Source organism: Sapajus apella, unplaced genomic scaffold, assembly GCF_009761245.1.
Source record: "Sapajus apella isolate SASKATOON/1434 unplaced genomic scaffold, GSC_monkey_1.0 scaffold143, whole genome shotgun sequence".
Classification (NCBI taxonomy): Eukaryota; Metazoa; Chordata; class Mammalia; order Primates; family Cebidae; genus Sapajus; species Sapajus apella.
In genome coordinates, this window is record NW_022437083.1 from 1515942 (window position 1) to 1528593 (window position 12652).

The 12652-nt window shown below is 51.5% G+C and overlaps 1 protein-coding gene and 1 long non-coding RNA gene across 14 annotated transcripts in view; one reads left to right on the top strand and one right to left on the bottom strand.

Moving 5' to 3' along the window:
* The window catches only part of TRAK1 (trafficking kinesin protein 1), a 200575-nt gene that overhangs the window by 163327 nt on the left and 24596 nt on the right, over positions 1-12652 (top strand). For all 13 annotated transcript variants that reach the window (XM_032264176.1, XM_032264177.1, XM_032264169.1 and 10 more), the window contains 6 exons: positions 613-721; positions 3037-3115; positions 4470-4600; positions 5209-5283; positions 6167-6304; positions 10986-11062. In XM_032264176.1, coding sequence (XP_032120067.1) covers positions 613-721; positions 3037-3115; positions 4470-4600; positions 5209-5283; positions 6167-6304; positions 10986-11062 — 609 coding nt within the window. The remainder of the gene's footprint in view (positions 1-612; positions 722-3036; positions 3116-4469; positions 4601-5208; positions 5284-6166; positions 6305-10985; positions 11063-12652) is intronic.
* LOC116540616 overlaps positions 6518-12652 on the bottom strand; it is a 6292-nt gene continuing 157 nt past the window's right edge. The window contains exons 1-3 of the long non-coding RNA XR_004264518.1: positions 12461-12652; positions 7118-7123; positions 6518-6531 (exon numbers count right to left, since the gene is read on the bottom strand). The exon at positions 12461-12652 is cut by the window's right edge and continues 157 nt beyond it. This is a non-coding gene — a long non-coding RNA (uncharacterized LOC116540616). The remainder of the gene's footprint in view (positions 6532-7117; positions 7124-12460) is intronic.

Below are 12652 nucleotides of genomic sequence, written 5' to 3' on the forward strand. Positions count from 1 at the left end.
CATTAGTGGACCATGGGTTAGGCTCTGCTGTTGGAGGGAATTCAGGGTTCTGGAGCCAGAGGTGCTGGGGCACGTCCTTGGGACAGAAGGTGTGGCATCTTCTCTGAGTCCGCAGAGCCTTGTGTCGGGAGCATGAACTCTAGCGCCCAGCAGGCTGCTGCACATCTTGGCTCTGGGCCTCACTAGCTGCATGCTGTGGGCTAGATTACTCAATCTCTGTGACTTGAGTTTTCATCTGTAAAATGGAGATAGCAGTAGAACTTAGGTCACAGTTATAAGCATTAATTGAGTTGAAACATACAGAGTACTTAAAAGAGTTCTTGGCACATACAAATGCATTATGAGTATCAAATAAACTCCCAGACATCCTGGAATTGTGTAGGCTTTAAACAGAGTTGGTGGCTCTGAGTTCCGAGGTGACGTGGCAGGTTGTGGGTACAGGGTTGAGCTGTGGGTCTGAATCGGTGCACCAGGTGCTGTCTTCCTGGGGGTGGGAGAGTGGTCTGGTGGGTCCCTGCCCTTCTGCACGCCCCTCCTTGTGTCTGCACACGGTTTCCCAGGTGCTGGGGGGAAGCGTGTCTCCCCGGATCGTGATTGTACTTTCTCCCCCAGGTTAAAGAGGAATGAGTCGTCCTCCTCAGTCCAGAATTACTTTCATTTGGATTCTCTTCAAAAGAAGCTGAAAGACCTTGAAGAGGAGAATGTTGTACTTCGATCCGAGGTGACGTGCACTCCCTGCTCTTGCCCCTGCTGGAAGGGAGGTGGCCCCATTTGCCTTATCTGGCGAGGTCAGCCAGGGTTAAGTGCCCTCCTCAGAGGTGGCAGTCTGTGAAGAGCTGTGCCAGGCGCTCAGCAGACGTGCCTCCACTATGCTCCGGGCACTGCCTTCCAGCCCAGCACACGCCTCCCTGGCTGCTGAATGACACAGCGAGGGGACTGGGAAGACTGGACACCCCTCCTTCACCATCAGCCCTGTAGCAAGGTCTCCCCGGTGTGCTCCAGCTCTGACCACAGCACCTGCGGAGAAGCCCAGCCTTGCTTTCATGCTGCCACAGAGCAGATGCTCACAGCCAGATTTCTTTTTTTTCTTTTGTTTTTTTTTTTTTTTCTTTTTTTCTGAGACAGAGTCTCACTATGTCACCCAGGCTGGAGTGCAGTGGTGCAACCTCAGCCCGCTGTAATCTCTGCCCCCGGGGCTCAAGCAATTCTCCTGTCTCAGCCTCCCAAGTAGCTGGGATTCTAGGCGTGCGCCACACGCCCAGCTAATTTTTGTATTTTTAGTAGAGACAGGGTTTCACCGTATTAGTCAGGCTGGTCTCGAACTCCTGACCTTAGGTGATCCACCCACCTCAGCCTCACAAAGTGCTGGGATTACAGGTGTGAGCCATTGTGCCTGGTAGAGCCGTATTTCTTAACTCAAAAAGCCTGAGCCGAGGTGACTGGGGACCCGTGCTGTTACTTTTGTTGCCAAGGGATTGTGCCCGGGCTTTTGCCCGCCTTGTTTTTTTAGTCTTCACAACAGGGCTGAAAGTTCCTTCCTCTGATTCTCATTGGGACAGTGGGCCCCGGGCTGCTAGGTGTTTTGATAACCCAAGGTCATTCAAGTGAGTAAATGACAAAGCTACGATTTGCAAGTCTGTGACTCTAAGCCCCTGTTTTCTGCCTCCACCCACTGCCCCCTCTAGAAACACCAATGTGTGCAGATTTAGTACCATCTGTCTTAATCAGTGGTGACTTTCTGTCCTTTGGCCAAAGTACAGCCTGTTTATCAGGCCTGTGTCAGGTGGGAGCTGTGTGCCCACCTAGGCTGGCCCTGGGCTCTTGGGAGCCCCTCGAACAGTCCAGACCGACTGTCGAACTTGCCCACACCTTGGTAAGATCTTCACACCCCACCTGAGCAAGATGCTCTTCTGCACACCCTGTTCTCTTGGACCTCACCTCTTCCAGCCCCTTGTTCACTGATGGGTCACGTAAACCCAGACTGACCAAGAAGGCTGCCCAGGTTTCCTCTGCCAGCCAGTAGCCAAGCAAGGCAGCAGCCCCCTGCTGCCCATTCCCAGTCCAGTGCCACCTCTTCCAGCACCTGACGCAGGTAAATGCTCCAGCCCCAGGTGCCCAGGAACTCAGCCCTGTCAGAGTCTTCACCCAAAGCCAGCTGAGGGAATCCGATCCCAGCTACAGACTCCTGCTACCCCACCTCCGCTCCGAGTGTAATGTCTTTCTGGAGCCAGGACCCAGGGCTCAGACACTTCTGTCTAACTGGGGCCCTCCCTCCCCCTCTTCCTTCTTCCCCTCTCTCTCTTTCTTTTTTTGAGATGGGGTCTCGCTCTGTGACCCACGCTGGAGTGCAGTGGCATGATCTTGGCTCACTGCAGCGTCCTCTGCCTCCTGGGTTCAAGCAGTTCTCCCTCCTCGGCCTCCCGAAGTGCTGGGATTCTAGGTGTGAGCCACTGTGCCTGGCCTTCAGATGTCTGTCATCCCACGCTTTTCAGCCAGAGCAGGTTGTCCAGAGTCCTGGGACGGTTCTTGTGCCTCTGCATCGTCATGCTTTTGTGTTGAGCCTTGTTCACAGCAGGTTTAAGTGCAACCCAGAACCTCAGGGTTCGGTGCCTGGCACATAGCAGGTGTTTGCCATTCCTACGTGGTTATCCTTAGGGTGCCTGCTGTGGGCAGGGTAGTGTCCCAGGCACTGTGAGGGCCACAGAGCATCCACATTTATGAGCCGGGACAGCCAAAAATGGACAGACAGGAACAGATGCCAGGATAGGATGGTGAAGCCGCAGAGCGCCTGTGCCCGCGGCTCTGCGCGGCACCCTCTGGCGGTACACGGTTCTCGTCGTGAGCGCGCACGGCCCTTAACTAGGCGGGGACTCGGATGGACTTTGTGTATCTGAGGCTGCAACGGGGACACGTGGGGGCTGCAGAGGGCAGCTGCCCGCCCAGACCCAGGTTAGCCCTGGCTTTACGCCTCGGCCCGTGTCTGCCCCACCTGGCCAGGTGAGAACGCGCGGCGTCTGACCTGGGTCTCGTCCGCAGGCCTGCCAGCTGAAGACGGAGACCATCACCTACGAGGAGAAGGAGCAGCAGCTGGTCAACGACTGCGTGAAGGAGCTGAGTGCGTCCCGCCCCGCCCCGCCCCCCCCCCCCCCGCCCCGCCCCCTGCCCCGCCCCACCCCGCCCGCTGCCCCGCCCCGCCCCGCCCGCTGCCCTGCATCCGCTGTCGTGGTGACACAGGCTCGCAGCAGCCCTGCTGAAAGGCAGCTTCCTGCCAGCCCACAGCTCAGCAGCATTTTCCCTAAAACCAGAGGCCTCCCCAGCCTTGCGTGGCACCCCCTCCCCATTAATCAACTTAGTGCTAAGTTGCCAGCTATGCGTTATCTCAGTTTATTACTGAGGTGGATATTTAAATTTCATTTTGGCTTTCTACTGGAATATTGGAATTATTATTATTATTTTGAGATGGAGTCTCACTCTGTCACCCAGGCTAGGGTCCAGCGGCGTGACCTGGGCTCGCTGCAACCTCTGCCTCCTGGGTTCAAGCAATTCTGTCACTTCAGCCTCCCAGGTTTACAGGCACCCGCCACGATGCCTGGCTAATTTTTATATTTTTGTAGAGACAGGGTTTCACCATGTTGGCCAGTCTGGCCTTGAACTCCTGACCTCAGGTGATCCGCCCGTCTTGGCCTCCCAAGGTGCTGGATTGTGAGCCGCTGTGCCTCGCTGGAATATTGGAATTTTTTAATGTCTAAGTTAGGGCCACCCACAGAAACCTGTGTTGCTAATGTGGAAGGACAGCTTACAACCAATAATTTGATGTGTGGAAGTTGAGGCCAGAGTTCTCACCTTTGCAAATAAATATGTCCCTCATCCTCTTCATTTTAAGTCTACAAGTTAAGACAAAAGGTCAAAACACTAAGTATTTTGCATTTCAGCAAAATACTAAGTAAATGAAACACACCTCATGTTCCAACCTAGCTGAATGAGTGCTCGCTCTGCATATGGGTTGGAAACCCCAAGGGATGGCGCTGTGCAGGCAGAAGCTCCTTTCTAGAACTGGGCACAGCAGCGGGTGCCTGTGTAGTCTCCTGGATTGCTCACGTGTGGAATGTAAGGATTTGGCCAGGTGCACTCATGTCTCCTCGCTTTCTGTCTGACCCCCAGAGCTTCCCTTCTTTGTTCTGGGGACACAGCCTTGGTGTCCCCAGAACAAAGGGTGGCCTTGGGGTGCCACGCTGAGTCCAGGAGTGACAGCTAATGGGGTGAGCTGCTTGTTCTGAGCCCTGCAGAAGCTGCTCTGCTTCTCCATGTGGGAAAATGGTCACTGTGAGTTCCTTCTTCCTGCACCCTCTCCACTCCAGCTGTCTTATAATAAGCACGGTTTTTCTTGTGCAAAGCGCATAGAAACTTTTCTGTCTGGGTCTGCATGTGTGGTTTTCTGACTAGCTCTTGTGATTGTTTCTTTGTCAAAGGGGATGCCAATGTCCAGATTGCTAGTATCTCAGAGGAATTGGCCAAGAAGACAGAAGATGCTGCCCGCCAGCAAGAGGAGATCACACACTTGCTGTCGCAAATAGTGGATCTGCAGAAAAAGGCCAAAGCTGTAAGGCTTCTCTGTTTTCTGGCTGCTACAATGGCCATGCTGAGGTGGGGAAGAGACGCTTACTCCAGAAGACAGCGCCCTTTTGTTTCAGTCCTAGCAGTTGTGTTGCCCCTCTGCAGGAAAAGCTCAGTGGGCTCAGCAGTATAAAACTGATTACCCTGAGTGGCTGACAAGCCTCAGTTGTGACCTCTTGTCTCCTAAAACTATTCAAACTCATTAAAAAGATGCTGTAAATATGGACTTTTGGAGTTTAACTCATGGATCATCTAGTCTAGTGTTTGTTTTGCACAGTGCACTAGGTATGTTCTGCAGTAGAGCAGAATCCTCTTCAGATTTAAGAAGAGGCAACAAAATTGGCTTTGCTCTTGGTGTAGGGTAAAGTGCTTCCAGTGAGCTTTGGAAGTGGGGGATGGGGTGGAGGGCTGTAGGGAATGAATGTAGATCTAGGAAAGACTTTACCTTCAAAATCATATGAAAAACAGAACTTGAATATGAGATGAGCATGTCCTCGTAGAAAGTGATGAGATCATCGTGGATTAGGTTAATGAGGGGGGAAGGCTGGGCAATCTGAGTGTCTTAGAAAATGTTCTATCTTTACCATGCTGTAGTGCGCGGTGGAAAATGAAGAGCTCGTGCAGCATCTGGGGGCCGCGAAGGATGCCCAGCGGCAGCTCACGGCCGAGGTGAGCATCCCTTGTTCCTGCAGCGAAGGCGGACCAGCCTTCCCCGACGGCAACAGTCCCGTCCATCGTAACCACTGTTTTTACTTTGAATTTCATTTCATTTTTATTCGTGGGATAGTAAACCCAGTTGCATCTCGATTCTGTACTCACTGGCACAGTTGCTGGTTCTGAGCACCTGTGGGGTGGGCTCTATACCAGCTGAGCCTGGCAAGTGCAGGTGCCCAAACCGTGTTCAGAGAAATGAAATGGAGCCACACACAGCACTCTGGGAGAGGAACCTCATGCACAGCTGTGGCTTGAAACATGGGTGTGACAATTTTCTTTCTCTTTTTTTTTTTTTTTTTTTTTTGAGACAGGGTATCATATGTCACACACGCTGGAGCACAGTGGCATGACCATGGCTCACTGCAGCCACAGCCTCCCCAGGCTCAGGTGATCTTCCTGAGTGTCTGGGACTACAGGTGTGGGCCATATCCCCACCTAATTTTTGTTCTTTTGTAAAAATGGGGTTTTGCCATGTTGCCCCGGCTGGTCTCAACTCCTGGGCTGCAGTAATCTGCCTGCCTTGCCCTCCCAGTGGGCAGGGGCTGAGATTACAGATGTAAGCCATCATGAGTAGTCTGATTTTTCTTTTGCATGAAGTTGGTTTTATTTCATTTGCCTGCTGTTGGTATTTTAGAAGGTGTCTGAGTCTGTAAGCTTGCCTCAAGTCAGAGAAAAAGCAAGCCTTTGAAAATTCTGTAATTTGGCCACAGGCCCACAGGGCAGCTGGTTCCACTCGTGCTGGGGACTCTGTTCATGTCTTTCCGGCCCTCGGATGGGCAGATGTGTGCACCCCTGGGTGCCCAGGAGACCCTGACCTCTGTGTCTTTGCTGCCCGCAGCTGCGTGAGCTGGAGGACAAGTATGCTGAGTGCATGGAGATGCTGCACGAGGCGCAGGAGGAGCTGAAGAACCTCCGGAACAAGACCGTGCCCAGCACCACGTCCCGGCGTTACCACTCGCTGGGTCTGTTTCCCATGGTGAGTGGTGTCTTCTTCCCGGCAGAGGACGGCAGGGGTCCAGGCAGTGGGAGCCGTGTCGGACGTTCCGGCCACTGGAGTTGGGTGTTTACAGTTCGTGTCTCGTTGCTCAGTTCAGGTCCGAGTCTGAATCAAAGACGCTTGAGTCTGACTGGTGGTTTCTTAACTACGTAAGACACGTCGGTCCTTTCTTTTCCATTCCTCTAAATCTGTTGTCTTTTCTGCTCCTGCCGTTAAAAGTTAAATGTCGCAGGAAATTGCTTTAGTAGGGACCTCAGGGACTGGAAGATCTGACTCACAGGCTGAGCACCTCTGATCCGAAATGCTTCACAATCCAGAACTCCTTGAGTGCTGACATGATGCTCAAGGAAACGGTCGTTGGAGCATTTTGGATTTCAGATTTTCAGATTAGGTATGTTCAGTTGGCGTATATTCTGGAAATATCCCCAGATCTCAAGCACTCCTGGCCCCAGGTATTCTGGATAAGGGATACTCACCCTGTTCCTGAGGGGTTTTCGGTTTATTGTTTTTTCTGACCTTATTGGAGTGTGTGCTGTTTTGGCCTCATAAGTGCATTCCAGAATTTCTTAAATGCCCTTCCAGTTCTGCTGATTCTTTGTATACTTATTAATCATTCTCTTGGTGAGTTTCAATATCTGTGATCTGAAAAGCAGAACTCTCTCTCTGGCTAGGTGGCAGTATTCTCTCTCAGTCACTTGCTCTGTCTCCTTTCTTTCTTTCAAAAATAGAGGTAGGGTCCCGCTCCGTCGTCCAGCCTGGTCTGGAACTCCTGGCCTCAAGGGATCCTCTCACCTCAGTCTCCCAGAATGCTAGGGGTACAGGAGTGAGCCATACACTCAGCTACATTCTTTATATTATTTCACTACAGTCTAATTTTTTAGCCCTGGCCTCATTTGCTTCATGTGCTTTGGGGGAACATGATTGACAAGGGCATTTTGCAGGAGGCTGCTCTCCTTGTGGAAATCGGGCAGCCCGGGGCTGAACCCTGCGGCTGATCACTGCCCTGTGAAGAAGTGTTGTAGGGGAATGAGCTTCCTCATGTCCTCTTCTATCAGACGAACGCCCCTGGAAGGTGGGGACCCTGCCTTCTTTGTAACTTTTCCCCCTTCCTCTTTTAATACTGTGTACCTAGCCCAGCGCTTGGCATGTTGTAGAATTGTACACATTTAATAGACATTACATTTAGATGGATCTGATGGCCTGAAGAACAAGCTCAGGAACTCTGTACGTTCAGGCTCTATTTCTGTGGTTTGGTGAATGCTAAATGCTCTCTGAGGAGAGAAGAGCTCTGCAGAGACGCTCCCCCGAGTGAGGTGGCAGGGGATGGCTGCGTAAACGCTTGTGAAACTCTGTCCCTTCTGAGCGCGGGCTCTCCTTGGCACCCTTTCCCTTTGGCCCTCTTGCCGACCCCCCTCCCTCACTCCTTGTTGTCTGGTCTGCTTTCCCTAAATCATGCTTTTTTTCTTCTTTGCTTTCACGCATCAAGGTCAGGCTGGAACAGCCACCACCCCTCTCCCCCACCGCAGGAAACTTCACTGAAGTCTCAGGGAAACCAGCAAGAAAGACATGTAGTCAGCTTTCTAAGGCACAGATGGGCGATCCAGTGATTCCGGGAATCTCAGTAAAAGCAGCAAAGGATATTCAGTCCCCCAAGTTCCCTGACCTAGCGCTAAGCACGTTGCAGGCTGCTTGCCGGGCGGGGTTCCCTCCCTCCTGGCTTCTCATCTCGGTGCGGTGAGCTCCTGGCACTGTCGCGTTTCCTGGGCACCAGGATCCATTCCGCTGCCTTCCCCACTCTCAGGGACGGGCCTCTCTTTGAAAACTAAACTATTGCGTGAGAAAAGCCGACTCGCAACTTCCACTTGGGTCTCTTCTGAGGGATTCTCAGCCTCCGTATTTGCTGAGGTGAAGCTTTTGCCTCTTTCTGTAGCTCTTGGGACAGCCCAGTTTTTGAAGGTGGCTGTTTTTTAGCGCACCGTGCGTTAATTTAGAGCGGTCCGCAGACGGCAGCGTCCGGATGGCCGGGATCTGCCTCTTTTGCTCCTGGCCGTTCTAATCGCTGAATGGAACAGTGAATAGCAGTTTTTCACAGCTGTGTTCCCAGTTCTCTTGCCTTATGGCAGGAGTTCATCTGGGATGCGCAGACCAAACTCGGGCCTGTGAAATTAGTTCCTAATTGTACTCAATATTCCCTTCCTGTATGAAGGTCACCAAGCCACAGTGATATTAGCACTCCTGTGACTTTGTCATCATTAAAAATCACAGGTATTTCTATGACACGTTTCTTTTTTTTTTTTTTTTTTTTTTTTCCTTTTTTGAGACGGGGTCTTGCTCTGTCGCCCAGGCTGGAGTGCAGTGGTGCAATCTCTGCTCACTGCGACCTCTGCCTCACAAGTGGAAGTGATTCTCCTGCCTCAGCTTCCTGAGTAGCTGGAATTACAGGCTCCCACCACCATGCCCGGCTAATTTTTGTATTTTTAGTAGAGATAGGGTTTCACCAAGTTGGCCAGGCAGGCCTTGAACTCCTGACCTCAGGTGATCCACCCACCTCAGCCTTCTAAAGTGTTGGGATCACAGGTGTGAGCCACCTTGCTGGGCCCTATGGTGTTGCTACAGGTGCCTCACAGCCCGCGGATGCTGATCTCCACTTCAAAATGACAGCAATACCCAGTCCTGATCTCTCCCCTCCCTCCCCCTCTCCCTCTCCCCCACTGTCTCTCTCTCTCACACACACAGACACACGTAGTTATTCTAAGAAGGGGTCCACAGACTTGCCTGCTTTGCCAGAGGGGAGAGGGTCATGGCCATAAACAAGTCACAGAGCCTGCACGTGGCTTCATCTCAGTGTGGCTTTGGAATTAGTCATTCCTCAGTGTCTGAGGGAAGTTGGTTCCAGGAGCCCCAGCAGATACCAAAACCCTCCAGTGCCTCAGTCCCTGATGTGAAAGAGCATCGTGTTTGCTTATAACCTATGCATGCTCGTCCACATGCAAAAAAATCATCTCAGATTACTGGTAATACCTCATACATTGTAAATGCTGTGTAAATGGTTGTTATACTGTACCAATTCTTAAATTTTTATTATGTTTTGTTTTTTACCCCCAAATTTTCTATGCAAGATTAGTTGAGTCTGAGGAACCCACAGATACGGAGGGCCGACTGTAGTAATTTGACACTTCATTTTCCTTAAGGTGTATGAAGGCCCTTTCCTCTCTGTTTGTAAATTATATGGTGAATAACAGTATTAAAAAAACAGGCTGGCTTAGAAGATGTCCGACTCACCTAGGGAAGCCCTTATTAGACATCATGTTTAATTGCAATCTGTGGGTAGTAATTACAAAATAAAATGCACATTTGTGAAGAAGGATTGAGAGTAAGCCTGCCAGCCCTTTATTCATCGAGCCTCCTGCTGGCTCCTGTGGCGTCTCCTCGCTGGTTCCAGCCTCCAGACTGGAGCATCCCCGTGGACTGTGAAGCCACAGAGATGGATGCCCTGGAGGCCCCAGGCGCCGTCTGCTGGGAAGCCACTGGCCACATGTGGCTATGCAAATTTAAATCACTTAAATTGATATACAATTACGAATTCAGGTCCTCAGTCACACACCACAATTCATGTGCGCAGTAGCCACCCCTGGCTGGTGCCTTCCCCTGCCCACAAAGCTGGAGAGAGGAGCATGTGAGCTGTTGAAAGTGGCAAAGACTTCGTATGTTTGGCGTCTGCTTCTGAAGAAATGTGGATTCCTAGTGGAAGCAGGAACCTGCGTTTCCTGGGCAGGTTGTTAAAAGGTGGGTGGGCCGTGGATAGTTGGCGGGGAAAGGAACTTCCCTTTCAGGAGGGCAGGGAGGAGGAGAGTGGAGACCTGAAGATGTCAGTGTGTGTGACTCAGGCCATGCGTGTGGACCGAGGGAGGAACCAAGCCAGGAGATGCCACAGGAGCCAGCAGGAGGCTCGATGAATAAAGGGCTGGCAGGCTTCCTCTCAATCCTTCTTCACAAATGTGCATTTTATTTTGTAATTATTACCCACAGATTGCAATTAAACATGATGTCTAGTAAGGGCTTCCCTAGGTGAGTCGGACGTGCATGTGAGACCTCGCCAGCCCAGAATCAGACTGCCCTTTGGAGGTGGGAAAGGCTTCCCTAGGAGCCGAAGTTGGAAACACGTGTCTATTCTCTGTCAAAATCTTGGACACAGAGGGAGTGTGGCAGACCCTGTAGACGAGGGGGACAGTAGCTTTGTGTGGCCTGTGTGGGCTGTGGTGCCACGTCTCACTGTACGCTCAGAGGTAATCGGAAATTCACCTGTTCCATCACTGTGAACGCATCGCCCTCCCCCATAAGCTCCGCATCCCACCTTGTGGCCATGGTTGCAGCTCTGTGGTTTGGCCAAGGGAGCAGAGAGTTTGCTTTAGACACCTAACGGCATGTGAGTCAGCAGCGTACGCTCTGTGTCTGGTGGCGCTGCCATGCCCAGAACCTGCCCGACGAACGCTCAGCGGGGGTCTCTGACGGCAGAGAGTGCTGTTCACCTTGCGTTTGGGGAGACTGCGGGCTTCTGCTGCCTTGGTTTACTCTCCATGGCGCGCAGGCTGCGTGCCTCTCTCAGAGGCAGAGCGCTTGAACTGGCGCCCACTTGACATTTGTCTTCTGGTTTTTCCAGGACTCCTTGGCAGCGGAGATTGAGGGGACGATGCGTAAGGAGCTGCAGCTGGAAGAGGCCGAGTCTCCAGACATCACGTACGGCCAGACAGTTCTTACAGTTCGAGCTTCCCAGAGGCAAATGTGACCTGCGGTGTTCAAAACCTAGTGATGTTGGGGTTCTGGGTACCAACAGTGATTGACTCTTGTCCTTCCCGGACCAGATTAAGGGGAATGATAGAACACAGCTGACGGCATCCCCCAGCTCCTCCGATTAGGTTTTGTTCATGTTAATTTTTATTTATTTATTTTTTTAGACATGGAGTGTCTCTGTTACCCACGCTGGAGTGCAGTGGTGTGATCATAGCTCACTGCAGCCTCGAACTCCTGGGCACAAGTGATCCTGCTGCCTCAGCCTCTTGAGTAGCTGGAACTGCAGGTGTTGCCACCACTTCCAGCTAATTTTAAAAAGTCTTTTGTAGCCATGGGGCTTCACTATGTTGCCCAGGCTGATCTCTAACTCCTGGCCTCAAGTGATCCTCCCGCCTTGGCCTCCCCAAAGTGCTGGGGTTACAAGTGTGAGTCACTGGCCCGTGAGTCCCTGTGCTCCTCTTCTTAGGTTTTGAAAACAAGTTTTGAACTTCCAGAAAGTCCTAGAAAGGGAGATACATGTTTCTCATCTCTCTTCACACAAGCTTCGTCTTGACACAGCTGCACATTTTTATCTTTCCTTTCAGTGGAAAACATTTTTGAAAAAATTAAAAGGAATGTAATATGAGATTCAGAGGATTCATAGAGATTTGTGCAAGGCTTCCATCCCCTTCTGAACACACCTGGGGTATGAGCTTCCCCTGTCTGTCTTCCTGATGCAGCTCTGTGCTTAGCCTGCCCCAAGGTGTTCATAAGGAACCTGTGGACCAGGTTTCCTTGTGTTTTCTCTGAACCCAGACTCCATGGACAGAACTTAAGTGAGACCCTGGGTGGGACAAGCATCCAAGGGAACTTCAGTGTATGTGTGACACCCTCTGCAGCCCAGAAGGAAGTAGCCATCGTAGAAACATGCGTACCCGTTTCTCTTTAAAAGGAGACAAATGGGCATCACATTGTGGTTCTGCTCCTAAAATAGCGCTTTCTAAAAATAGGCAAATCTAGGATTTACCATCTCATTATAGAGGTTTAAGACTACCTTAAGCCTTGCTTTTCCTCCGTGAATGTTCGACAGATATGCATTCTGTAAGTATTGGCTGAATCTCTGCGATGAGCTGAGCAGTGAACCCGTCCCTGCTGCAGCACGCGTCCTAGTGATGGCGAAAAGAGAAAACTAGGAGGCAAAAGTCATGCTGAAGTATTTTTATTTGCAGGTTAAGCTTTTTAGTGAAACGCGGTTTCACTAGCATCACCTTTAGGGTACAACCAGGTGTTCAAGTCCTGGATGGAGTGAGTGTTTAATCTCTAAAGTTTCACATTGTGATGCAGGCAACCAACACCCTAAAAAACACACAGGATAGTGGGCTGCTAGGGACGCGCACGGCCAGGTGTCCTCTCGGCCCCTCAGTGCACAGGATGGTGGGCTGCTAGGGACGCACACGGCCAGGTGTCCTCTGGCCCCTCAGTGCACAGGATGGTGGGCTGCAGGGACGCGCACGGCCAGGTGTCCTCTCGGCCCCTCAGTGCACAGGATGGTGGGCT